Source organism: Thermobia domestica, chromosome 2 (genome assembly GCF_964235325.1).
Source record: "Thermobia domestica chromosome 2, izTheDome1.hap1.1, whole genome shotgun sequence".
In the NCBI taxonomy this organism is placed as follows: domain Eukaryota; kingdom Metazoa; phylum Arthropoda; class Insecta; order Zygentoma; family Lepismatidae; genus Thermobia; species Thermobia domestica.
This window is the reverse complement of record NC_137455.1, coordinates 1,728,933-1,756,414: the sequence shown is the minus strand read 5'-3', so window position 1 is coordinate 1,756,414 and position 27,482 is coordinate 1,728,933. Positions and strand designations below refer to the sequence as shown.

The following is a 27,482-nucleotide window of genomic DNA, read 5'->3' as shown; positions in this document are numbered from 1 at the left end:
AGTGTATTTTGCACCTCTACTAGGGATTTGAACTGGTGTCCTCTAAGGTGAATGTCCAAGGAATGCAACAGGTGATAATCGAATGGTGTAATGTCCGGGGAGGACGGAGGATGCAATAATGTTTCCCATCCCGTAGAATGGTGTCCCGAGTCATTCTAGTCACATGGGTCTTAGCGTTGTCCTGTAACAGGAGCACCCATTTGCGATTCAGAAGTACTGGCTCCAGAGTTTTGAGAGGATTTTCTTAAAGATGGTTCAGCTGTTGACAAGTTCACAATTGCATTGATGTTCTGACCAGCTGGTGGCAGTTCCTGATGCACGGTTCTGCGAGCAGTCCACCAAACACACGGGAGGACCTTCTTCTGGTGCAGTGCTGGTTTCGGCTGTTTTGGAACCTGTTCATGGGATGCTAACCAATGATAACGGCGTCGTGAAGCTTCGTACAGGACCCACTTCTCATCACATGGCAATACCCTGTCCAGAAATGGCTCCATCTTCAGACAAGACAGCAAAGAAACGCAGGTGTCTGCTCGCGTTACATTCTGTCCCGGAGTCAAATCATGTGGGACCCTTCGACCCAACTTGTAGTGCTTTCCAAGTTGATGGAGATACTGCCGAATAGTTTTTACACTCGCACTGAATTGTAGTCCTAGTTTATCACATGTCTGGCCACCGTTCGCCTCAATTGCAGCCTGAAGATATTCATTTTGTACATGTATTGGTCTTCCGGCACCTGGTGCGTCTTTGAGTATTTCGTTACCGTCCTTAAACTTATTAAACTTATTAAACCTGTACTGTCCGCGTAGATACGATACCCTCACCAAAGGCCTGGGATATCTTCTGCCCCGCTGCAATGGTGTTTGACCCTAGTTTGAACTTGTGCAGCATGCACACCTTTATGACGTTCTGTGAAAGTCCCATGTTCGCTCCGTCCTTATGCAAGTTCACGGTGTAACTGAACTGTTACAACTAGGTAGTATGTTGGATATACCCACACCAATAACTGACCTTCGCCTTATCTACATTCGCATTTCACTCACGGTGTGAGAACCAATTGAACTCAGACCTCCACAAAAAGCGACAAAACTTTCTTGGTTACCTTTATAGAATATGGTTTATAGAAGATTTTTATAATAAAACTGGTAGTAGGAGTCTTTATAATTTACTCTATCAAAGCTCTGTCTACCCTTAAACAATGAGAACTTTTTATTTTATATTATAATTTTTCTGGTCTGTTTAAAATTATTATATAATCGTATTAACATACTGCTGTATTTTTACGTATGAGGTGTTCATAACACTTAAAGTTTTATTATTAATATTATTAATAATAATAATAATAATAATCTCTTCTCGGGGATGGGAGCTAGTAGAAACTTATGCAGTGGTACCAACCTAAACATTGCCAAATCTCAGTTTGAGAAACATAACAATCCCATTTTTCTTTTAATTTCCAAATTAGTGTTTTCATTAATAGTAAACAAGTACACTATCTACCAAAAAAGTCACTGGTCAGCCCACAACTTTCGGAATGAAGCAAATCATGACGTACATAATATCGGGTAGGGTCTCCTTTGGCCTGGATCACAGCATGTATCCTCCGAGGAATGCTTTCCGTCAGTTGCTGATAGATATCAGATGGGAGGCAACCCACTCCTCCTGCAAGGCGGTTCCAAGTGCTGCAAGTGAATTTAGACGAATTGCTCTGAACCTTAAACGCTGTTCCAATTCATCCACAGATGTTCCACGGAATTCAAATCAGGCAATTGAGCAGGTCACTGGAGTCGCACATTGTTCTCATCATACCACAACATAACATTGGCAGCTTTATGGAAAGGGGCATTAGCATCCTGATAGCAACATGGGTCTATTCCAAAGAATTTCCACGTTGTGGGAAGCACTGAATTGTCCAAAATGTTCAGGTAATTTGCACTCGTCATGTTACCAAGCACAACAACAAACGGGCCTAAGCGGAACTAACAAAATGCAACCCACACCATTACACAACCACCACAAGATTTCACTGTTGGCACAATGCAGTCTGCTAAGAAGCGCTCCCCGGGTTGTCGCCACACCCACACCCGACCATCTGACATGAAACACGTGTAACGTGATTCATCACTCCATAACACGTGTTTCCATTGGTCTAGGGTTCAATTTCGATTAGCCTCACACCATGCGAACCTCCTGGTTTTGTTCGCTGGAGTGATGTATGGCTTGTGGGCAGCTGCTCTACCATGGAAACCAAGTGCATGCAGTTCTGTCCTGACAGTGTTCAGTGAAAGTGATGTGCCCGATGCAGTGCGGAACTTGTGCTGGATGGCAGATACAGTTTGACAGTGGTTGCTGGATACCACTCGATTCAGCACTCTCCGGCCCCTGTCCGTCAATTTCTGGTAACACCGTGACGTTTCCATTTCAGGATTACATCACCCACCGTTGATTTTGGGTGGCGTAATTAGGCGCTAATGGCACGATTCGAGAAACCCGCAATATGACAGCCGATGGTGACTCCCCTATCGCACTCACTAGGTTCTTGTCTGTGCGCCATTCTCAGTCAAACTGACTCCTCGGCTGACGCACGATCACTGATAACGCCTTCTGCACCGAAACAAATGACTGGCGTCGTGCAGGTTGCTCTGGATTCCTTACGGCGATGTCCTATCAGACTGACTGGTGACTTCTTGGTAGATAGGGTATATATTTTATTGTTAGAAATGAAGTGTCTCCATCGCGCCTTTCATCCATGTGACTTACAGAAATGTAGTTCATTAACCAAAAAAAAAAAAAAAAAAAAAAAAGACAAGGATGAGTGGGGATTTGGCCAACAAACCCTCCTAGAATTTTAATACTTACTCGAAATTACGATTCTAGCTCAACTTTAATAGGAGTGGGATCTTGTACCTAGGAATGCTCTAAATGTAACCAGAAATTACGAAAAGATGAATACAAGCATTGAATGGGGAAAGGTAAAAGAGGAAGGATTTAATTTTGGGCTTAGTGTCCTATTCAGCACCGAGGCTATATGAGACGTGGACCAACAGTTAAACTTAAAATCCGAAGCACGTGAGCTCCCGCCGGGAATCGAACTCGGACCTCCCACGCCAAAGTCGTGTACACTAACTACTTGGACACGAGGGAGGTCGAAAAGACAAAGAATTAACTAAAAAGACAGATGTAGCAAACACTACCTGGCAGAATCAAGTGACTCGCGTTGTCCTGTCTACATTCTCTTGATCGACGGGACGAAACACCTTCCGGGCTCTGGACGGACAGACAGCTATTCGATAATTTTGTCTTAACAAAGGCAGACTAGTTGCATGCATCTAGGTTTCGTTACAGCTCGGGATGACAAGTAAGGCCATGGCCAAATGACAGCTGCGCAAATCTGTCTTCAATATTGGGGGGGGGGGTGACGGGTAAGACCTTTTCTTCTTAAGCGATGTTCACAATTTTTATGAAGTGGATAGACAATGCTACGGAGGATCAAAGGAGCAAATTGTCTTCAACATTGGGAGGCGGACAGATTTGAAGCTTATTCTGGATGACATCAATTTCATCTCACTTTCCTTTGTGGCAGTCAGACATAAATCATCACATTTCAAATCGGATTATTGGGGGAAACAGTCCCACCGTTCCAAGATTGGAGGGGACATGACCCCTCATCCCCCCGGGATTTGTGGCAGTGCCAACTGAGCGACTGCCAAACTCCAATTTTTAGCTCATCAACATCTCGCTGTTATTGCTTCAGGAAAATGAACTACACAAACCAATGGCAAACCAACGCACCTAACTAGGTTTTGGGCCTGCGTTGTCGCTTTTCATTGTTCGTCTTCCTGAATTCGAATTGACCGCCTACTCCTGTGTCTGATAGTTTTGTTCAATCGATGAGCTATACGTCATGCTGGCTATTGAAGGAGTATCTGTGTTCGCAAGGGGAAAAAAATGACACAACAACGTGTATGAGTGGAATGAGATTAACGAAAAATTCCTGTAGTTTATCGGCTTTTATTTTCATCTGTTATAAAAGTGAATTTACAAATTCAATATATATTTTATCGTCTCAATGTCTGACGGAATTGAATGTTAACAAAACTTATAGGAGACATTGGAACACAACGTCCTCCAAACATCCTGAGGTATCTGAACAATATTAGAAAAACTACGTTGTCCAGACATTTCATGTTGATAGTTTCTAATTTGGTATTATACTTCGTTTCTTTCTTTAGTTCGTTCATTTGTTCTCTTTCTTTGCTGAAATATCAGACAACAATTTGTGTCCTTTAGTACTTGATTTTTCAGAATTTCATATGATTAAGTTACCTTTCAAACCACTCTCGCACTAGAATGCACTTCGTCAATAACAAACAAAAGACTTTGAGCCAAATTTTGAAAATTTCCATATTTGTTGCCAATTTCGACAAAAAAAAAAAATCCCTTTATCCCTTTACTTGGTTATACGTTAGATTTCGTGAGGCCAGACGGTTGCACCATCTGTTCGTGGGAATATCACCACTGTCCCGTGGAGAAAGTATACAGTAAAACCTACCTTCAACGGATCCTTTATTAAACGGAAGTATTTCACAGCCCCTTGAAATTAGGAGCGAAAGACGTGTTAAATTCCCTTAATTAAACAAAAACTGTGTTACGCGGATAATGGAAATCAAAATAACTCCTTTAATGAAAAAATTCAAGTTCCGGAGTGCAGCGTTTAGAAAGTTTTTAGACATCCTATGAGAGTTGAGACATCAAGGATGTTATAAAATAGAGGATCTGCCCATACGTATCTTTATTACATGAACTCAATGAAACAAACAAACAAACAAAAAAAAAAAAAAAACCGAGCATCGTCTGAGCCGGCACGTCTGATTGGCTACTCTCGTTTCCGCCATGATTGTTGGCTCGAAACATTGCGATCTTAGTGGCGCGGAGTGGGCAGAGTGTGGTGTGGCCAAGCTGTGACGTATGGCTTTACGATTTTGTAATATGGGCAGATCCTCTATTTTATAACAGCCTTGTTAGACATATACAAAATACAGTATGTTGTCAGCAAAACAAACAGTAATGTGCAAACCGAAACAGACACAATGGTAATAGATGACTTAGTTCATAATTATTCGGAAAATCTGACAGAAGAAGAGAAGATGGAGGAAGAACAGGGGTGTAGCCAAGGGGGCATCGGGGCCAGCCCCCCCCAAATGGTTTCCTGGCCCCCCAAATGACCAGCTTTTCAAACATCACAGTAAAATTATCTCGCTTCATTCATTTAAAAGTAACAAAGTTTAATGACAATTAATAATTTATGGTAAAATAGTATGGAGAAATATTGCTTTTTCCATACCCATCGAAAATAGTATAGTATTTCTTCCTTATACCGATCGAAAAATAGGATACTTTTTTGTGACAGCAGATTACACAATTTACTGCGATTTATAGTTGACAGTTTGAAGACAAACATTTTAACAAGGTACTACAAATACAGCCATAAAAATAAGGTACTATTTTTATATGCTTTAACAAGTGTTTTAAAAGACAGAGGATGGAAAATTTGGTGAGAAACAATGATTTTATTCAATTTGAATTTCATTCGCTCTCTCTTTTATTTCTACTCAGTGTAATAAAATAATTATGTTTTTCTTAGTCACGAATAATAAATAAATGTTTTTGTCAGGAAACCGTAAAGAAATTAAGTGAAATTTCAAAGAAAATCAATCTTGAGTATATAGGTTCTGTATACAAGGTCTTAAATTTAAATATAAAGGTAACCAAGAAAAGTTTTGTTGCTTTTTCACCCACCACCTTCGAACATCGATATGTCACCTAACCTGGAAGTTTAAAAATAGTCCCCATCAGCATTCACGACCTTCTGAAAACATTCTGGAAGACCATGGAATCCATCGCGGTAGAACTTGGTGGGCCGTGAAACGAAGAAAGTATCAGGTGCATTTAGGACTTTTACTAGGGATTTGAACTGGCGTCCTCTAAGGTGATTGTCCAAAGAATGGAACAGGTGATAATCGGACGGTGCAATACCCGGGGAATATAGTGGTTGCAATATTGTTTCCCATCCAAGGCGGAAAATTGTGTCCTGAGTCATCCTAGCCACGTGGGACTTAGCGTTCTCCTGTAAACGAGGACACATTTGCAATTCAGAAGTGATGGCTCCAGAGTTTTGAGTTTTTGTTGAGCACAGCTCAACTGCTGACACTACACAGTTGCATTAATACTCTGACCAGCTGGTAGCAGTTCCCGATGCACGATGCACCAAACACACAGAAGGACCTTATTCTGGTACAGTGCTGGTTTCGGCTGTTTTCAAATCGGTTCATGGGATGCTAACCAATGATGACGGCGCCATGGAGCTTCGTATAAGACACACTTTTTATCACATGTCAACGCCCTGTCCAGAAATGGCTCCGAAACAGTAAATAAAGACAGGCGACTACCGCGTTGCCTTCTGTCCCGGAGTCAAAATATGTGAGACCCATCCACCCAACTTGTAGTGCTTCACAAGTTGATGGATGTGCTACCGAATGGTTTCACCACATACTGAATTGTAGCCCCAGTTCCTCTCTGTACAGTTGTTGGTCTTCTGGCACGTGGTGTTTTCGGCAGTTTCGTCATCGTCCTTAAACTTGTTAAACCATCGCTGCAATGTCCGCGTCGTCAAGACATCCTCACCAAAGGCCTGGCATATCTTCTGTCCCGCTATAGCGGCGTTTGACCTAGCACACATGCTCTTATGACGCTCTGTGGATGTCCCATGTTCCTTCTTTCTTTACGCAAGTTCACGGTGTGTCTGAATTGCCACAACCAGGTAGTATGTTGGATATACCCACACCAACAACTGACGTTCGCCTTATCTCCACTCGCATTCCACTCACGGTATGAGGTCCAATTGAACACAGACCTCCACGAAAAGGGACAGAACTTTCTTGGTTACCTTTATAGTTACGCACAAAAGTATAGCGTTTGGTCCCGGGCAGTAGTTCTTGATTAGGCATAATAAAAACTATCTTGAATATAACACTAGTTAACAAATTTAAACTTTTTGTTTGTTACATGAGAAAAATCACCTGATCTTAAAGGAACTTTTTGCGCTGAATTCGAATATGCACTCGGTTTCTCTCCATCCCGTACAGTTTTCCCGTAACAGAGGGATTTTCGGGAAATTCCCTCAAAAATTTCCCTTTTTCAGATATTTTATTCCCCTAGCTCCTGTCCCCTTACATATAGTAACATAGAGATTATACCTAAGTATACCTTGATTTATATTTAATAAACCCTAAAAGTTTCGTAAAAATCGCTTTGTTCTTTCTAGAGAAATAAATATATTTGTATGTATACTGTGTGCACGGTTTATTGCACCTTATAGTAATTGTTTCAGATCTCCTGAGTTGGGAGATCAGGACAAAACTTGGGCACCCAACATAATTTGTGCGTCGTGCTACGTCACTTTACTTGCATGGGCCAAAGGGAAACGGAGGTTCATGAAATTTGCTGTACCAATGGTGTGGAGAGAACCCACCAACCATCTGGATGATTGTTATTTTTGTCTCACAGTAGTTAAGGGACATTCTAAAAAAAGCAAATACACAATAAGTTATCCCAACGTTAAATCCGCAATTAGACCTATTCCGCACGGGGATGAACTTCCACTTCCCGAGCCCCCTACCAACTGGGAAGAGATATGGCCAAAAGACTCTGATGATGATCATGACCTTGATGAACCATCGACATCAACATGTACATTCAAGGATCCAACGTTCATCCCTGACTGTGTTCGCGAGCCACATTTCATCCGGCAATGTGAACTTAATGACCTAGTCCGTGATTTGCACCTGACAAAACAAGAGGCGGAACTTCTGGGATCAAGGCTCCAGCAGTGGAACTTATTGGATGCAGAAACGAACATATCAGTGTACAGGAAAAGGCATGTTCAATTTTCAAGCTATTTCTCAATACAAGATAATGTGTGCGTATGTACGGATATAAATGGGTTGATGGCGGAGCTAGGAATTCCTTACGTTCCAGAAGAATGGAGGTTATTTATCGACGCGTCAAAGGTCAGCCTTAAAGCTGTCCTTTTACATAATGGAAATAAAAAACCTTCTATACCACTTGCGCACTCAGTGAAGATTAAGGAATCCTATGACACCATGTCAACTTTGCTAAATCTTATAAATTACAAGGACCATTGTTGGCAAATATGTTGTGATCTCAAGGTAGTTGGTATTTTATTAGGACTGCAGTGCGGTTACACGAAGTACCAATGTTTTTTATGTTTATGGGATAGCCGAGCTGATGACAAACATTATGAAGTGAAGGAATGGGAACCTAGAGTGAATTACGTACCTGGAGAATGCAACGTCAAATACGCTCCTTTGGTAGATCCTAATAAGATATTACTACCGCCACTTCATATCAAGTTAGGACTTATGAAAAACTTTGTCAAAGCCATGGACACATCTGGTGAAGGTTTCAAGTATTTGCGAGATAAGTTTCCTAACCTGAGTGATGCTAAGATTTCAGCGGGAGTGTTTATTGGTCCCCAAATTAGGAAATTAATGCTTGATGATAGCTTTGACAGCAAGTTAAACAGTGCTGAGCTAGCTGCCTGGACAGCATTTAAGTGTGTTGTGCGCAACTTTCTGGGCAATAACAAAGCTGAGAGTTACACAGAAATCGTGCAGGACATTATACAGAAATACAAAGAGTTGGGTTGTAGGATGTCTTTAAAAATCCACTTTTTGCACTCCCACCTCAGCTTCTTTCCTGCTAACCTAGGTGCTCTCAGCGACGAACAGGGGGAAAGATTCCACCAAGATATAATGGCAATGGAGAAAAGATACCAGGGACGATGGGATCCTTCAATGATGGGGGACTATTGTTGGGGTCTTGTTAGAGAATGCAACATTTCTTACAAAAGAAGGAAGTAGTGTACGTTTTTGTAACCCAATGGAAGTTTCATATATTGTGATAGTTTTGATTGTCTTTTCATGACCTTTTGGTACATTTGTATTATTGGTTATTGTAAATTGTCACACTTGTAAATTATATTGTATTATATTTTATATATGTGTTTGTGGTAATAAAGCAAAACGTTTCACCTCAACTTAAGAGATCTGAAAGCATTACTATAAGGTGCAATAAACAGTACGCACAGTATACATACAAACATATTTATTTCTCTAGAAAGAATAAAGCGATTATTACGAAACTTGGAGGGTTTGTTAAATATGAATCAAAGTATACTTAGGTATAATTTCTATGTTAGTATATGCAAGGGGACAAGATCTTGGGGTGTAAAATAAACGAAAAGGGACATTTTTGATGGATTTTCCCGAAATCCCTCTGTTACGGGAAAATCGTACGTGATGGAGAAAAACCGAGTGCATATTCGAATTCAGCGCAAAAAGTTCCTTTAAGAACAGGTATTTCCTTTTATGTAACAAAACCTTTGTTAACTAGTGTAATTTATGGATAATAATAATAATAATAATAATAATAATAATAATAATAATAATAATAATAATAATAATAATAAGAAGAAGAAGAAGAAGAAGAAGAAGAAGAAGAAGAAGCTAAAATAGTGTTTTTTGTTTTCCAGAAGAAAACCAAAATTTTCCTTTCTTTCAGGCCCCCAAAACATTAACAGCAACACTTTTTTTTACTTTGTATATTGTAGCTGGCCCCCCTAAAAAACGACGGGTCCCCCCTACACAAATCTGCTGGCTACACCCCTGAGGAAGAAGAGGAATATGGCATTCAATTGGAAGAAGAATGTAGGCTAAAGACGTATCAAGATGCTGTCAAAAATTTGAAAGAACTGCAATGATTTGTCTTACGTTGAAATGGCATTGATATTGCTTAGTGTCGTTTTTTAGGCTAAAGAGTTTGTGGAAAATCGAGCAGCCAAGTAGTAATATGTACAGAAAAGCCTCTGATTGTTGAAAGGAAGCAGTAATATGTACAGAAAAACCTTCTTGATTAATGGAAAAAATAAATTAATGTGTACAGTATTTTTCTATTCAATGTGTTTTCCGTGTACTAATTCGTATCAGAAATAAATACTGTAAGTTGAGTAAGATACGTACCGGTACGGCATCTTATATTATCTCAGCATGTCCATTATGTAAATGTATTTTTTATTTTTTATTTTGTATTTATTTATTTATTTATTTATTGATAGATCTACCTTCGTTAACAAGAAATTCTATCGTGAACAGAAACTTTTGCAAGTCCCGTTTGATTCCGCTAAAGACCGGTTCTATTGTACAGAGACCCGGTGTGCCAAACGGGAGGCAATTTGCAAGTTTAAGATGTCATTACCCTTTACCTCCTCCCCAATAAGTGATCTTTTCAGTGGTGGCTTTAGCGGGTAGACAGGATAGACACAGGCCTACACAAACATTTCGAAAAATATATAAACGCTAAAAGATATGATAAAGAGTAAATATATCTTCCACTATTTATATTAATGGTAGATAATTATTTATCAAATAGCATCAACCACTACTGTAAAAGTAATTTTCTACTGTCAGTAATCAATCAAATGTATTATGTATCCATAAGCGAGGGAGTGGGCCTACCCAAAATTAAAATCCTAAAGCCGTCTCTGGATCTTATCTTGCAAAATGCATACATTCTAACCTCTCCACTGTGTTGGGCACTCAAGAAAACCCCCTGATACCAAAAATGAAGCATCTATAATAAAATAAAAAAAAAAATGGTTACTTCAAATTTTTTGCGAGATCTTTTTAATTTTTAATGCTCATAATTCGAACAGAGTCAGAGTTACACCCCGCGACCTTCTCTGGTATGATAATGTTATCATTGTGTGTTAGGCCCATAGTAAATTATACTGCTAATCATTTATTCAAGTAATTAAATATGATAAAACATTGTAAAGTTGAATAATGATAACTTTGTTTATATTTTCAATGTAATTGAAATTTTGGCAAGAAAGTATTTTCTAATAATAATAATAATAATAATAATAATAATAATAATAATAATAATAATAATAATAATAATAATAATAGTGACTCTATACTGTCATTAGTACAATACTGTATGGTTAAACATGTTCATCGTACCCATTCTCATTTTTTTCTTTTAATATATTGCAGAAATGAAATGATAATATTAAAAATTTTTGGTAACTTTCTATTTAATATAAATGGCTCGTCGGTGTTGCTGAGATTGTATTCTTTTCCTATTCAGTTCGTTGTTCAACTCCACGAAGCCATAATTGATTTGAAGACGCAGAATTTCAAATCAGGAACATATTCACATCACAAACTCTTTAAATAAATAGTATTTTCTAAATAGTAAATAATTATATACAGAAGTTTTAATATATAAAGGTAACCAAGAAAGTTCTGTCGCTTTTTCACTCACCATCTTCGAACATCGATATATCACCTAAGACGTACCTAGAAGATGAAAAATAGTTTCCATCAGCATCGACGACCTTCTGCCAACGTTCTGGAAGGCCATGAATTCCATCCCGGTAGAAATTGATAGGCCGTGAAGCGTAAAAGGTATCAAGTGCATTTTTCACCTCTACTAGCGATTTGAACTGGCGTCCTCTAAGGTGATTGTCCAAGGAATAGAACAGGTGATGATCGGACAGTGCAATGCCCGGGGAGTGTGGCAGATTCAATAGTGTTTCTCATCGACGGCGTAGAATGATGTCCTGGGTCATCCTAGCCACGTAGGGCTTAGCGTTGTCCTATAACAGGAGGATCCCTTTGCGATTCAGAAGAGCTGGTTCTAGAGTTTTGAGTTTTTCTTGAACACGGCTCAACTGCTCACAGTACACAGTTATATTGATGCTCTGACCAGCTGCTAGCAGTTTCCTATACAAGATGCCGCGAGCAGTCCACCAAACACACGGGAGGACCTTCTTCAGGTGCAGTGCTGGTTTCGGCTGTTTTGGAAGCGGTTCGTTGGATGCTAACCAATGATGACGGCGCCACGAAGCTTCGTACAGGACCCATTTCTCATCACATGTCAACATCCTGTCCGGAAGTGATTCCTTCCTCAGATAAGACAGCAAAGTAACACAGGCGTCTGCTCGCGTTGCCTTCTGGCCCGGAGTCAAATCACGTGGGACCCATCGACCCAACTTGTAGTGGTTTCCAAGTTGATAAAGGTGCTTCCGAATGGTTCCTCCACTCACACTGAAGTGTAGTCCCAGTTCCTCACATATCTGTCACTGTTCACCTCAGTTGCTGCCTGGGGCCGAGGTGGCTCAATGGTAGAGCATTCACCTCTGGTGCTTGGGGTCCCGGGTTCGATCCAGCCCCCGCCAAATGAACTTTGTTGTGGACAAACACCGTGTGCACGAGTTTCCTCGGGGTTCTCCCGTTTCCTCCCACTTTCTTCATTCCACCATTTCATTCATTTCTCATCATCACTGTCTCCTTTAGTTTAGCCGGCATAACCGTGGGACGTAAAACTCAAATATTTCATTTCATTTTTACAATTGCTGCCTGAAGATCTTCATTTTGTACATGTGTTGGTCTTCTGGCACGTGGTGCGTCTTCGAGTGTTTTGTCACCGTCCTTAAACTTGTTAAACCATCGGTGCACTGTCCGCGTAGTCACGACTAGTGCTGTCGAAATCGGTTTTTGAAATAACCGAAAACTGCAAATGTCACAAAAATTCAACAGTACTAGTCACGACGCCCTCACCAAAGACCTGACATCTCTTCCGCCCCGCTAGAGTAGCGTTTTACCCCAGTTTGAACTCATACAACATACACGCCCTTATGACGCTCTGTGGAAGTCTCATGTTCGCTCTGTCTTTATGCAAGTTCGCGGTGTAACTGAACTGTCACAACCAGGTAGTATATTGTGTATGTACCCACACCTACATTTGACCTTCGCCTTATCTCCATTCGCATTCCACTCACGGTGTGAGGGCCAATTGAACACAGATCTCCACAAAAAGCGGCAGAACTTTCTTGGTTACCGTTATAATACTTTCATTTCCAACATATTATGCAAAACATGAGAAACTGGGGCCGGATTGTTAAGCACTGTTAGAGGAACAATTTAGGGGCACGGTGGCTCAGTGGTAGAGCGCTTACCTCTTGTGTGGGATCCCTGATTCGATCCCCGGCCGAGTAAGCTTATGGTGGACAACATCGTGTCCGTGGGTTTTCTCGGGTACTTTCGTTTCCTCCCACTTTCTCATTTCACTAATTCTTCCATCATTCAGTTGCTTTAGTCATCGTCTTCCTTAGCCTAACAGACATAAACGTGGAACGTTACACTCAAAGATTTCATTTTATTTTTTTCATAAACGATTTATTAAATTAGGTACAGTATAAAATGACAATTTATCTATACTCAAATAAATATACATAACCGAAATATTTATATTACTATACGTCAATACTATCATTGTATACAAGTAATAAGCAAAGAATAGTTTTATTTTTTTGTAGGTGTATGTAATCGATAGGAGATCTCTTCCTTTCTAGGTGGGAAGTATGTACCGAGAGCTGTGATGGTTGATTTGGAACCTGGCACCATGGACTCTGTGCGATCTGGACCCTTCGGCCACATATTCCGCCCAGATAACTTCGTGTTTGGCCAGAGTGGGGCTGGCAACAACTGGGCCAAAGGCCATTACACGGAAGGAGCAGAGCTCGTGGATTCTGTGCTGGACGTGGTTCGAAAGGAGGCCGAGGGCTGCGATTGTCTGCAGGGATTTCAGTTGACCCATTCACTAGGCGGAGGCACAGGCTCTGGCATGGGTACGCTACTTATTTCCAAGATTAGAGAGGAATATCCAGATCGTATCATGAACACGTTCAGCGTTGTTCCCTCACCTAAGGTAAAATCTTCAAACTTTTTCTAAATCTTTAATATGTAACGATTATTTAGTTTTAATATGTGATTTTTCATATTAAAATAATAATTTTAAATAACAAAAACAATTTGTACTAAAATAACAATTAGCATAAGACAATATCTAGTACTAAATACAAACATTTATTAATGTAAAGACCCACAGATGAAGCACTAGTTATTTTTTCTAACTGTAAATATATCGTGATTTTGCATGGTGTTCAAGATTGTTGAATACACGCAAATGAATTAGTTCGATTTTTATAATACAGTATTAGATTTGGCAGGGTTAACATTAATTCTTTCAAATTAAATTAATAAGTTCGACATGGAATCAATCAGAATATTTATGTGCCAATCATGCATTGGTTATGTTTATTATGTTTAAACGAGCAAGACTAGATACTAAGTTACTCCAAGATCATCTCCCAATGAAAAGAATATGAACGAGTATGGTGCCTCATTTGGAATAATTAAATATTCATTTGTACGTGCATATTCCTTACTATCATCTTGTAACATCTGTTTTCGTGTTGGCTATTTCACTTCAACACTAACAACCAGCTCCTAATATCCTAACGACTGTATATACAAAACTACATGAATTAACTCACTGACATAAAATAACGGGTACTTCTGGTTGATGTGGAAAGTTAAAATTCGGCATGATTGTAGCTTTTTGAGACTCACAAAAAAAAAAAAAAATCCAAAAGTGAATATTTTTAATTTTTAGGGGTCTAAAGGAGGGGGCTGAACAAATTCTCCATGTTATTTATATGGATATTTTTTTTAACCTATAGCTATATTTATATTTTTTTGTTTTAGGTACTTGAAATTGAAATTAAAACTTGAAATTCGATATGCTTGTACGTTTTTCATAGCATTATTTAACAAAATCACTAGAAATAAAAATTGCCAACTTTAGAGTGGTCTTGTGAGGTATTGAAATATCTTTCCCATGTTATATGAGAGCTGTACTATACCCAAAAATGTTTAGGCACTTCCGGCAGGATTAGAATGATAAAATTTGGCATGATTGTAGCGTTCTGGAACTAACCCACAGAAAGGTAGCCAAAAATGAATATTTTTAGTTTTTAAGGGATCTAAAGGCGGGATGAAGAAATTTTCATGTTATTTAAATGGGCGTTTTCTTGAAATACAAAATCTTACCTTTTAGAAAGTTGAAATAGGAAAAGAAACTTGAAATTCGGTAGAATTGTGGGTTTAAGAGGTGTGAAGCCGTAGGTCAAGTAAACGCGGAGGGCTGGGGGCGGAGCCCCAGCTAGCCAAAGGCTAGTTTAAATATAAAATGTGAATTTGAGTAGATATTGCACCTCAAATGCAGGCAGTACTTTGACACCCATATCTTTGTCATGTTGTTCTAAACTGATAGAACAATTGAAAAAGGAATCAACGCCTTTTGTTCAATACAGTCTATTACATACAATGTGGTCTATATGAAGGCTGAAATACAGCATAAATTAAACAATTTATATATAAGAAAATAATTGGAGAAATATGTTCTAAATGGCATATTATAAATTTGAAGAAATATTTTTACTGTTATTATGATTATTGTAAGCTTAGAAAGGCTAGCTTCATTTGTTATAAATTAGGAAAATAAATTACTGGTGACAGATTTCAGTGAAACGAGAGTTTCAGATTAGTTGTAAGTGAACATAAAGAGAAGCACTTAGAGCGAGGGGGTATAAGAAAGAAATGTTTGATATGAAAGCAACAGAAACAATAATTGTGCAGATATTGACAAAGTTGCAGGATTTAAATTGTTGCTACCACTAAAAATCAAAAGTTTGTATACAATGATTGGTGACCATTACCCAAACAAAGCTTTTATCGTCAATGTAGTGCATCAAATAAACTTTTCAACCCGTGTCTTTCTAGAGGCATTTAATAAAGCCTCTATATATTTCTTTCTGTTGTCCTCATACCGTTTCCTATCAGGGGCATGACATTCTGTATGACACCTTTGGCAGCTAAGTTGCAATAGTTTAGAATAGATCGGCAAGTACTCATGGGGATTCTTATTAAATTGGTTCGGCATGGAATAAAATCCAATAGAGAAGTTGCTTGTCAGCATTACGTTTCTCCAGCCACATAGTTAGATAGTGTGTAAGTTCTAGAAGCAGATTCCATTCAGTACTTATAGTAACATAGTGTGTGTGGGGGAAAAGACATTTTTGTGCTAAAATTCTGTTCGAGACCGTTTCTGTGATTGAAAAATGCTGGGCTGGTAAAAATAAACTTTTGTGTTTATTTCATTGGCAGTGAATGTGTTTAAAAGTTTCGTTTTGAATTCCTCGCTAACAAAAGAGCTCTTATTTCCGTAACTTCCCGGGTGTGAGACAATCTTTAAAATTTACATTATTTCAAGGAAGGATAAAATCTAAGTAACCTGGTAGAAACGTGGACTTCTATGTAAATCTCTTTGTTATATTACAACACTGGTAGAGCATTGATTTTGATAGTTTCGTAACTTCTTGAGTGATTACAAGTAGTCATAAAACCACAAGAAATATTGCATGTTAACAAGTTAATTATAGTAGTGAATAGTGTAGAATATTTTTAAAATAAATTACTAGGAGGCTGGACAAATGTAGAATGTACCCATTAACTACCTCCTTTGGAAACAATTAAAATTGTCAGTTAACTGCATTTGTCTTACTAAATTATAGTACTTTATTTCGGAATCCTCCCAATTAATTTTTTGTAAGTTCCTTCTCAAGAATCACTTTTCAGTTTCTTTAACACTATTTAGTACTTTGAGCTGGGAACTAAGAAGAAGAATACAAGAGCATAAAAGAAAGTTGTAAACTAGTCACGCTGTGAAACACCTTTCTAACTAAAAGTGTTCTTGGAAGCAAAAAATATCCAATGCAGTTCACATTCTCAGTTGCATTTTCCTTAGCTTACTATTATACTAGAATAGAGTAGAACAGGGGAGAAAATGACAGAGGAGAGTGTAATTGGAAGGGAAGTTTAACAGGGATACAGTCTCTAGCCAACAATATTTAATATCTATCTAGAAGAGATAGGAAGAAAAGCGTAGAAAACGAAAACAGCATTTCAATAGGAGGTAGAATGATTAGGTGTATACGGTTTGTAGATGAAATGGCGCTTGTTTTAGAATCTGAAGAGAGAATCAATAAGATATTAGAAAACTTGAGGAAGGGCTGCGAAGAATATGGGATTAAAATAAATGTTAGAAAGACAAAAGCCAAAGTCATTGTGACTGGAACGAAGCGGCGGTGTCAAATATAAAAGTAGGAAGGGAGAAAATAGAACAGATGACTAGTTTTCGATACCTGAGCAGCATTATTTGTAATGATACAAAATGTTAATGGAAAATAAAAGCAAGAATAGGAATGGCGAAAGAAGCCTTTAGAAGGAAGAAAAGACTATTCAGTGGGACCTTGAATAAAGAGTTGAGAAAAAGAATTATAAAATGCTTCGTGTGGAATGTTCTGTACGGGGCAGAGACTGGAAGCTTTCGAAATGTGGGTGTGGAGAAGAATGGAGAGAATTAGCTGGACCGAGCGAAAAACGAATGAGAAGATCTTAGATACGGTGGGAAAGAAAAGTACCATTTTAGATATTACTAAGAGGAGGAAGAGAAACTGTTTGGGACATTGGCTAAAAAAGGAACTGTGTCTTGGGGGACGTGCTTCAGGATATGATGACAGGGAAGAGAGGGAGGGGGCGAAGGAGACTAAAATTAATGGACGATATCAAAACAGAGAAATCGTACGTGAAGACGAAGAGGTTATCGGAAGCTTCTCAGTTGTGCCAAGTGGCCTTCCGATAATGGCAGAATACCTATGATAACTACTATACTTAAAATCCCAGGAGCATGTTGGCCGGCAAGCTGAGAAAAGACAATCAACGAAATTAATCAAAATATTATGAGAGCATATCAGAAGTTAGATTGACATCTCAAACCTTTGGATAAATCTAGATAGTATTAAATACAATAATGCATTACCTACTTTTATACAAGGTGTTTCAAAAGAACACCAACAACGTTTGGGAGCTGATTCCTGACACCAAGATAAGACAAAAAGTATAGACCAACCTGGGTGCACAAATATTTTCTTTCGGGATTATAGGCTGCCGAAAACATGAAAAAATCATTTAAAGGTCCATAGCACGAAAACTATGGGACCTCCCGTAGTCGGGTCAAGACTAGGAACTTATATGTGCGCTATCCAAAAATACATGTCTCAGAACCCTAAGGTACCCACACAACAATTTTTATAGAGGGAGTTCGGCTACGAGCATATAATTTGAAGTACACGCCAACTATTTCTATAAAAATTGTTGCGGAAGTACCGCAGGACTCTGAAACTTGGATATTTAAATAGGTCACGTATTAGTTCCTAAGTGAAGTCTTGACCCGACTACGGTAGGTTCCGTAAGTATTGTGATCATTCATCTCATTTTAAATCATAGGGTGTGTTTGTGTATGGCGAAAGAAGATAAATTTTGAAAATACACACTACAAAAATAAATTTTAAAGTATATGTGCATTTTTAAACACATTGAAATTGTATTTAATTTCATTTGTTCTTTTAAAAAATCTGAGTAAACAGGGGGTTTCATGTTCATTTTTATCATGAAATTAGGAATCATCAAGCTTTGAAATAAAAGCATTTGTCGAAATTCTTATTTGTCAGTAGCAATCGTACTCATCAAATCATAGCCTATTCACTATTCAAGGAAATCTAGTAATATATTTTGCATGATTGAGTAATGCAATTTAACAGTCATTCCGTAAATATAGACACTTCATCGAAGTTAATATGGTTAGTGAGAATCACTGGTCCGTTATTAACAGTCGTCATGAAGTGACCCATAAACTAGTTGAAAATTAAATATGAATTATGAAGTTAAATCGTTGAGCATATTTTCCGAAATCTTTTGTAACTTTAAGGGAAGGAAAATTATAATATTTACTTTGCCTAGGAAAATTATAATATTTACTTTGCCTAACCTTGGTATAGTCTGTTATTTAGTAATTAACGAAATTTTCAGTGGGAAGTCCCACCTTCTTCAGGAACGTTTTCTTAAAGCACCTACAACAAATTGATCACATCATAGGGTATCCATCATTGGGGTATAGAACTATCAAAACAAAAGCGTTTCTTCTGACAATGACAATAGTATTTCGATATTGTTAGTTTAAAATAATACTTATATTCTTATTTTTATTTATTTATTTATTTATTTATTTTTACCTTCACAAAATCACTCTGAAAATTTTCTTGATATTTTTCAAAAGTTTCCTAAATGATGACCTTGAGACTACAAAGCATTAACTGGAATTCCTATATGATAATTACTTTGCTATAGATGCTTTAAGAAAACGCCTCTTGAGGAAGATGAGAGTTCTCATTGAAAATTTCGGCAGTTAATAATTAATAGACGTATATCGAGACTAGTCCAAGTAAATATTTGTGATCATGCGTCAATTTAGTTCCTTAAGCTGTTAAAGTGATAATACTTATCCTGACAATAGCTGGCCTTTTAGCACTTATTATCATCATGCACGTACACTCGTATACTTCCCTCAAAATCTGCATTAGCTTACATTTTTAGTAACTCTATCCATCACAACTCTTTAACTCACTAAAGAAATAATAAACATTTCTCACCAGAGTATATACACACTCATTTTTTAAAACTTAAATATAGTGTAACGGTTTCGACAACTTAACGTTATCTTCGTCAGACACTAACTGAAAGAGATAACTTCAGAGCATAGAAATATACTGTATATTAAAAGTGAAAGTGCCAAGATCATTGTTTGTATGGGAAGCTACCCGAGTCTTTTTCTCAGGCCTCATCTGTCAGCCACCTGCCCTGACTTAATTACCCTCCCACCTGTAAATGAGGCATGATATAGATTGGGAAGGTGTAGAGGGGCTAGAAAGGGAGAATAGACCAATAAGAAGGAAATGGAAGGAAGCACAAAGGATAAAGAAAGAAACTAATGAACTGGACAAATGGATTGTTAATACATGAGCTATGAGATAAATTATTAAACAAATTGAAGAAAGGAGAAGACAAGACAGATGTGATTTATATCTATATATTTAATATTATATAGTTTAATACTTATATACAGTTTTATATTTTTTTATTTCTATGTGTATTTTTATATTGTTATATTTATAATTAGTTGTATTTAGTATAGTGTTGTTACTTTTAAATTATATCTAATAGGCATCAAAGGGAGATTAAGAGAAAGTTTTTAAGGCAATTGCTCAATTATAAACAACGGGTGGGTTACAGGTCTTTGGAAAAGATAAACAAAGGTCGAAGGGTAATTAAGTCAGGACAGGTGGCTGAGAGATGACGCCCGAGGAAGTACTACTCCAGGTGGCTTCCCATAAAAACAATAAATCTTAGTACTTTTACTTTTAGTATATATTTCTATTCTCTGAAAATATCTCTTTCAGTTAATGTCTGATAAAGATAATGTTAAGTTGTCGAAACCGTTACATTGTATTTTAGTTTTAATAAATAAGTGTATATATTCTGGTCAGAAGTGTTAATTATTTCTTAAAGTTCTAGTTTACAATGTAGTCACTGTGTTCCCTTCTGGTAGCTTGCTTCGGAGTCAGAATACTGTGAGCGGATAAAACACGAAAGAGAAATCGAAGTGGGAAGTTTTGTCAAACAGTTTCTCGTAACGATTGTTTGTATTAAAAGAACAAAATAGAATTCGTTATTAAAACAATCATAAAACAAACGGGAATAGGAGGAAAGATTAAGTAGACAAGTTCAGAAAATGCACTTTCGTTAACAAAAACAAGAACTTCGAAGGATTTGAAGAACAAAGTTCTACTCAATTGGACAAGGCTTATGAGATTTTGTGGGAAGTATACTCGCTGAATCTATTGTCCTTTGATTGCTCGAACTGACTTTAGAAATTCTGTTGTTGTATATTTATTTTCCAGGTGTCAGACACGGTAGTGGAACCATACAATGCCACACTCTCAGTGCATCAGCTCGTAGAAAACACAGATGAAACTTACTGCATTGACAATGAGGCACTGTACGACATATGCTTTAGAACTCTTAAGCTGACCACCCCAACCTACGGAGATCTGAACCATCTAGTCTCAGCCACAATGTCAGGGGTTACCACCTGCCTCCGTTTTCCAGGTCAACTGAATGCTGACCTCAGAAAGTTGGCCGTCAACATGGTACCCTTCCCTCGTCTCCACTTCTTCATGCCAGGATTCGCACCTTTGACCGCTCGAAACAGCCAGCAGTATCGTTCCATGACTGTTCCTGAGCTGACTCAGCAAATGTTTGATTCCAAGAACATGATGGCAGCCTGTGATCCTCGACATGGCCGGTACTTGACAGTAGCCGCTATGTTTCGTGGCAAAATGTCGATGAAAGAAGTCGATGAACAAATGCTAAATATTCAAAATAAGAACAGCAGCTATTTCGTTGAATGGATTCCCAATAACGTGAAGACGGCTGTTTGCGACATCCCTCCGCGAGGGCTGAAAATGTCTGCCACTTTCATTGGAAACTCTACCGCAATTCAAGAGCTTTTCCGAAGAATTTCGGAGCAGTTCACAGCGATGTTCCGACGCAAGGCGTTCCTTCATTGGTACACAGGCGAAGGCATGGATGAGATGGAATTCACGGAAGCCGAGTCCAACATGAACGATTTGGTTTCTGAATACCAGCAGTACCAAGAGGCTACTGTAGACGACGAAGGAGAAATAGAGGCCGATGTGGAAGGCGAAGATATGGATTAGTAGCTTTGTGCAAAAAGCTAAAGAAAAAGTAAACAGTTCAACTGTTTATATTCTTAATGTTAATTTAAGTTACTTTGTTTTTGTTTATAGCTTCTTTGCTATAATAAGTATACGCTTTCTTTTTATTTTACGGCATGTAATCTTTCCGTTTGTTGTCGTTTATATCTCGCTTTCTCTTGTTTGAGTTTTCTTGTTTTATTTCAGTTTGTATTGTTGCATTAATATGTATTCTTTGGGTGTTTATTTTACATTTGTTCTTGTTTTTCTTTACTTTGCTACACCAATAAAGATAAACAAACAGAATACTTATTTGTCTTTTGTTATGATGATTACTGGAGTTTTTTCTGAACTATTAACAGAATACTATAATTTTCCTAGATAGCAATTTAATCATGTTCTAACATTTTTAATTGTTTCGACGAATTTCATCGTCCTAGTCTAGATTGAGCAAATATGCTGTAGTTCTAGTGGTATATGACGTTCTTCTAGAGGTTTTCTATTTCAACTGTGCCTCTTCTGACGCTGCTGTTGATATATGTTTTCCCGTACCTCCATCGAAAGAGGAGGGACAAGTTGCTACGTCTGAGATCTGTCAATAGTTGGATGCGGAAGCGTTGCCACAATGAATTATTTCACAGACTTCGCTGTGCATTGTCTTGTTAGCCATTCTAAGTACCCTACGATCTTCGCTTGTTAACATCAAACAACTGGATGACAAATTGACAACATAGCTGAGGTCAAGGTTTCCTCCCTCAGAGAATGGCGGGGGTGGGACCGAAGTATGTTTCACATATTTTCCGAGGGCACACTTGAAATAGAAAGCCTCTAACAGACTAAAATTTGGTGTTGACTTTTTTTTTTAAAAAAAACTAAACTAATTTCCTAAGTTGATCAGAAAATGAGACTTGCATCGTAAACTTAAGAAAACGAAGAATGATTTCAATGTTTTGTACATACAGAGCTTTATTTTATGGCGAATTTGAAAGCTTTAACATCATCTGATTGAAACCAAAGCATTGGTTAAAGCTTTAAAGTTTCTTAAGGCGCATATAGCAATTGTTAAAAAGTTGATTCAGGTCTAAGAGTGGTAACGACATTATTGGTAATTAGACATAGTGTTATAAAATGTTTGAAAATTATACTTTCGTACTACCGTACAATGGGAAAAAGAATTGTTGTGCTCGAAATTAATATTGTTTCGTGCTATTTGTTGATCTATGTTTGCTTGTGCTTATATTGCTCTGAGTGGACTTTATAAAGCTTTCTAATTTGTGGAATTATTGTTTTGCACAGTATTGACTCTTCAGTATTGATCTTTCAAATAACATCACATCTTAATTTCACTTTAATGACTCCGTCATTACGACAATTGGCCATTTGGTATTTGGTTGATGTTACTCTGTTGGTTTGTCCAGCCTCTTAGAGCATTAAAATATATCTAATTATCTTCTTCTCAAAGTAACTTCTAGGAGTTGGCGATGTTTATGGAAGTACTACATAAACATAAGTTTTTAATAAAAAGCATAATTTTTAAATTTCTGTTTAATTCACTCATTTCTATTTCTCTTGCAATCAACATTATATCATTATCTAATAGTTCTATGTATTGATTTCTTTCTATATTCCTTCATCATCTTTGGTCTTCATTTTGGATTCTTCCATCCCAAGAAAAGGCTTTATTTGAAGTGCTCAGTCTGCAGCATTTTCTTGGTATTTATAGTCTCTGATCGCAAATTCGTGTTTCCAGAGATATTTCACATTTTTCATGTGACGACTCTCTGCATTACATTGATATGTACAAGGCACGTTCAAAAAATAACTGTACTAGATTTTTGTAGGTTTCAAAAAAGTTATTTAAAACAAAAATTTTACATGGTTACATCAGTACATATGTGAACTATTTTTCCACGTAGTCGCCATCCCTCTTGATGCACTTAGTGAAACGAAGAATTATTTTTTTTATGCCTTGGTCAAAGAAGTCTGCTACAACCACTTTTGCCCAATTCTTCACCTCCACCTTTACTTCCTCGTCAGTTGAAACCTTTTTCCCACTCATGTGCATCTTCAGGGAGGTGAACAGATAATAATATGAGGGCGCCAAGTCAGGGGAATGCGCGGGGTGTTCAAAACATTCCATACGAATGACTCTAAAATTTGCTTTGTTGCATTGGCCGTATTTTACCTGGCATTGTCGTGCAGAAAGAAGACTCCTTTCGTCAACAATCCCGTCCTCTTGTTCTGAATTGCCCTTCTCAATTGTTTTGATCTCGTTAAAAACTTAAGACGAAGATTTTCCGTTCACAACGAGATAACGGATAATGCTGCGAATCTCGTATTTGGTGGCAGATTTAATCGACATCTTTCACGGGAGACGTTACTAAGGTCACAGTTTCGGTCGTACTAACGCGTTATTAGGCTCGCTGGAAAGGGTAGGAGCTAAATTACACGGTAGTGTGACCAACATAGCAATAACAAATTTCCTCTGCCCGCGAGGACCCTAATACACTTATTTTGTGGACATGTCTCGTTCTTTGATAAATTTTCGCTTCACACACTCATACTCGCCAGATTGGTTTAGGTCATTACGTGGAAAATGGGATTCCAATATTCATGCCAGTGTTGATAAAATACTTTCAGATCGTGTCTTGTCTGAGATTCCACCGTTTTCTTTCCTTTTTTTAAAAAAAAAAAATACAATTAATTCATCATTCATTAATTTACCTTGTATTCCGTTATTTTTCAATTTCATTAATCTATCATTTTTTCCCGTTACTTTGATCACTTATTCTTTTCTTAACGCATAATCAAGGATACTACCAAGAGCATCTAACATGTTTTAAAATATTGAAAATTTAAGAAGTATTTTAATAAACGAAGAAATTTGTTTGGTAGTTACAGAAATAACGAGCATTTTCAATAAAGTTCTCATTGGTAAGTAGCGTCAGCGAAGTAACTGTAACATCATAAGCATAACACACAACTAAATCATAAAGAAAAACTCCTTTAGATTGCAATATTTTGCATTACTGAACAAACCCTATTTGAATTTTGTAAACTTTAAAAGATATAAAAAAAAGCCATTAGTGTTCGGTGAACATCTTGAAAAAAGTATTTGTTCAGTTTTTTGGGAAATTATTTGGTCTAGGAATTAATTCGTGCGGTTGGTACGCACACATTGAAGCTGTAGTACAAACACAAAATACATAAATACCTTAAGAAAAATATTGTCCATCGCTAGCCACCACTTTCGCCCATCTGTCAGGCAATGTACGGATTCCGTGGCGAAAGAAGTCCTCATCCTTGGAAGCGATCCAGTCAGAGACCCATGTTTCGATATCTTCTGAAGAAGTAAACCGCTGTCCAATCAAATCGTTGTTCATGCAATCGAACAAGTAGTAGTCCGAAGGAGCAACGTCTGGTGAATACGGCGGGTGGGGTAAAACTTCCCATCCGACATTTTCTAAATAGGTTTTGACCAGTTTTGCGACATGTGGGCGAGCGTTATCATGTTGAACAATAATTTTATCATGTCTGTTCTCCCATTCTGGTCGTGTTCTGGCCAGAGCTTGCTTCAAACGCATTAATTGTCGTCGATAATGTTCTCCATTCATAGTTTCACCCGGTTGCAGCAGCTCATAGTACATCACACCTTTCATATCCCACCATATGTACAGCATAACCTTTGCACAGTGAATATCTCGTTTTGGTTGTGATGAACCTGGTTCACCTGGTTTCACCCAGGCCTTTTTTCGTTTAGGGTTCTCGTAATGGATCCACTTCTCATCACCCGTAATAATTCGATGCAGAAACCCCTTTCTGCTCTGTCGTTGAAGCAGCAATTCGCAAATGGTTTTTCGTCTTTCAACGTCTCTGTCTTTCAATTCATGTGGAACCCAATGTGACATCTTTTGAATCATTCCCATGGCTTTCAAGCGTTTGGAGACTGTTGTTTGATCAACGCCTAATGCTGCTGCAAGTTGTTCCTGCGTTTGACACGAATCCTGCTCGAGCAATGCTGTCAATTCTTCGTCTTGAAATTTTTTTGGCTGTCCAGCTCGCTCTTGGTCTGCCAAGCCGAAATCACCACTTCTAAACCGTGCAAACCACTTCTGACACGTTCGCTCAGCTAGAGCATGGTCACCATACACTTCCACCAAAATACGATGACTTTCAGTCGCACTTTTCTGCATGTTAAAGTAATGCAGCAGGACACCCCGCAAAAACACTTTATCAGGCACAAATTGCGCCATGTTCACTTAACTACAAACTGGTGTTGTTGACACTTTAATCCACTGCCCTATACTACGAACGATACGCGATGACAGGGGTTTGCAACTCATGTGTGGATACACGGAACTGTGGGACGCTCCGTTCGTTGCGCCATCTCTTGTCCACCCGCACGAATTAATTCCTAGACCAAATAGACTGTCCCCTCATAGATTGTTGCTGTTTGCAGATTTGCTATAGAAAGTTGTGTTTGTACTTTACAGGTGTCGGATACAGTTGTGGAGCCTTACAATGCTGTGTTGGCTTTCTCTTACTTAGTCGATTGTAGCGACATGACCCACTGTTTAGACAATGAGGCCTTGTACGACATCTGTTTTCATACTTTGAAGCTGAAAGCTCCTACTTACGGTGACCTGAACCATCTCATATCTTGTGTAATGTGTGGCATCACAACCTGTTTGCGATTTCCTGGTCAACTAAACTCTGATCTTCGTAAATTAGCAGTGAACATGGTTCCTTTCCCTCGTCTCCACTTCTTCATGCCAGGCTTTGCACCTCTGACGTCACGAGGTTCAAGACCCTATGTTGCGGTCACGGTACCTCAGTTGGTTCAACAAATTTTCGACGCTAAAAACATGATGTGTGCCTGTGATCCGTCTCACGGAAAATACCTGACAGCTGCCTGCGTCTTCAGGGGTCGAATGTCGACTAGACAAGTGGACGAACAGATTGTGAATGTTCAGCGAAAAAATACTCCATATTTTGTTGAATGGATACCAAATAACGTGAAAACAGCCGTGTGTGATATTCCCCCTCGAGGCTTGAAGATGGCAGCGACATTCCTCGGCAATACAACAGCCATTGTTGAAATCTTCAAGCGACTGGATGAGCAGTTCGCAGCCATGTATAGACGAAAGGCCTTTCTGCATTGGTACGTGGGAGAAGGGATGGATGAAACAGATTTCAAAGCAGCGCAGTCGACCATGCGAGATGTACTTTCGGAATACCTCATGTACCAGGAAGCTCGTCCAGACACAGGGAGGAGTGGTAATGACAGCGACGATGATGACAGTGATTGGTAACTTTTCTATTACCTCCAGAAGAAGGTGACGCAATCAAGCATTATCTCATATTCTAAAGGCTCGGTCAGCATAACTGTCTCCTGTCATAAGATATTCATCCTTCCTCAATATTCATTTTCCTTTTGGATATTCGCCGCTTTTCCGAATAAAAATTTTAAAAAGGACACGCACGAAATAAATACACGTTTTTATTTCTCCAAAATGAAATACAAATATCAGTTTCCTTAATTAATATCTGTTCTTGAAAGCACTGACTTTCTTATACTTAGAGGATTTCCCGGATGAGTGATCTAAAGGATTAAGGGCCTGACACTAAAAATAATACAAAATTTAACATTTTTCTTTTGCTTTTTTGTCATGAGTGAAAGGAGATAATGAAATGCAGCTTATCACAATTATAGATAATCTTATTCTACAACAGAAAATATGGACCTCAAGAATTTTCATTGTTTCCATCCATAAAAATTATAGTATTGCCAGAATAATAATTCCCTCTAAATCTAAGTTAAGGC

General features: G+C 38.2%; 1 protein-coding gene across 3 annotated transcripts in view; it reads left to right on the top strand.

Moving 5' to 3' along the window:
* The window catches only part of LOC145669800 (tubulin beta-4B chain-like), a 37,589-nt gene extending 10,455 nt beyond the window's left edge, over positions 1–27,134 (top strand). For 2 of the 3 annotated variants that reach the window (XM_081738143.1, XM_081738149.1), the window contains exons 3-4: positions 13,496–13,851; positions 20,843–21,966. In XM_081738143.1, the coding sequence (XP_081594269.1) occupies positions 13,496–13,851; positions 20,843–21,661 (1,175 nt within the window). In that variant the 3' untranslated portion in view covers positions 21,662–21,966. Of the gene's footprint in view, positions 1–13,495; positions 13,852–20,842; positions 21,967–26,151 lie in introns of those variants that run through there. The other variant, XM_081738145.1, reaches the window with a different exon arrangement.
* Positions 27,135–27,482: the final 348 nt, after the last annotated feature.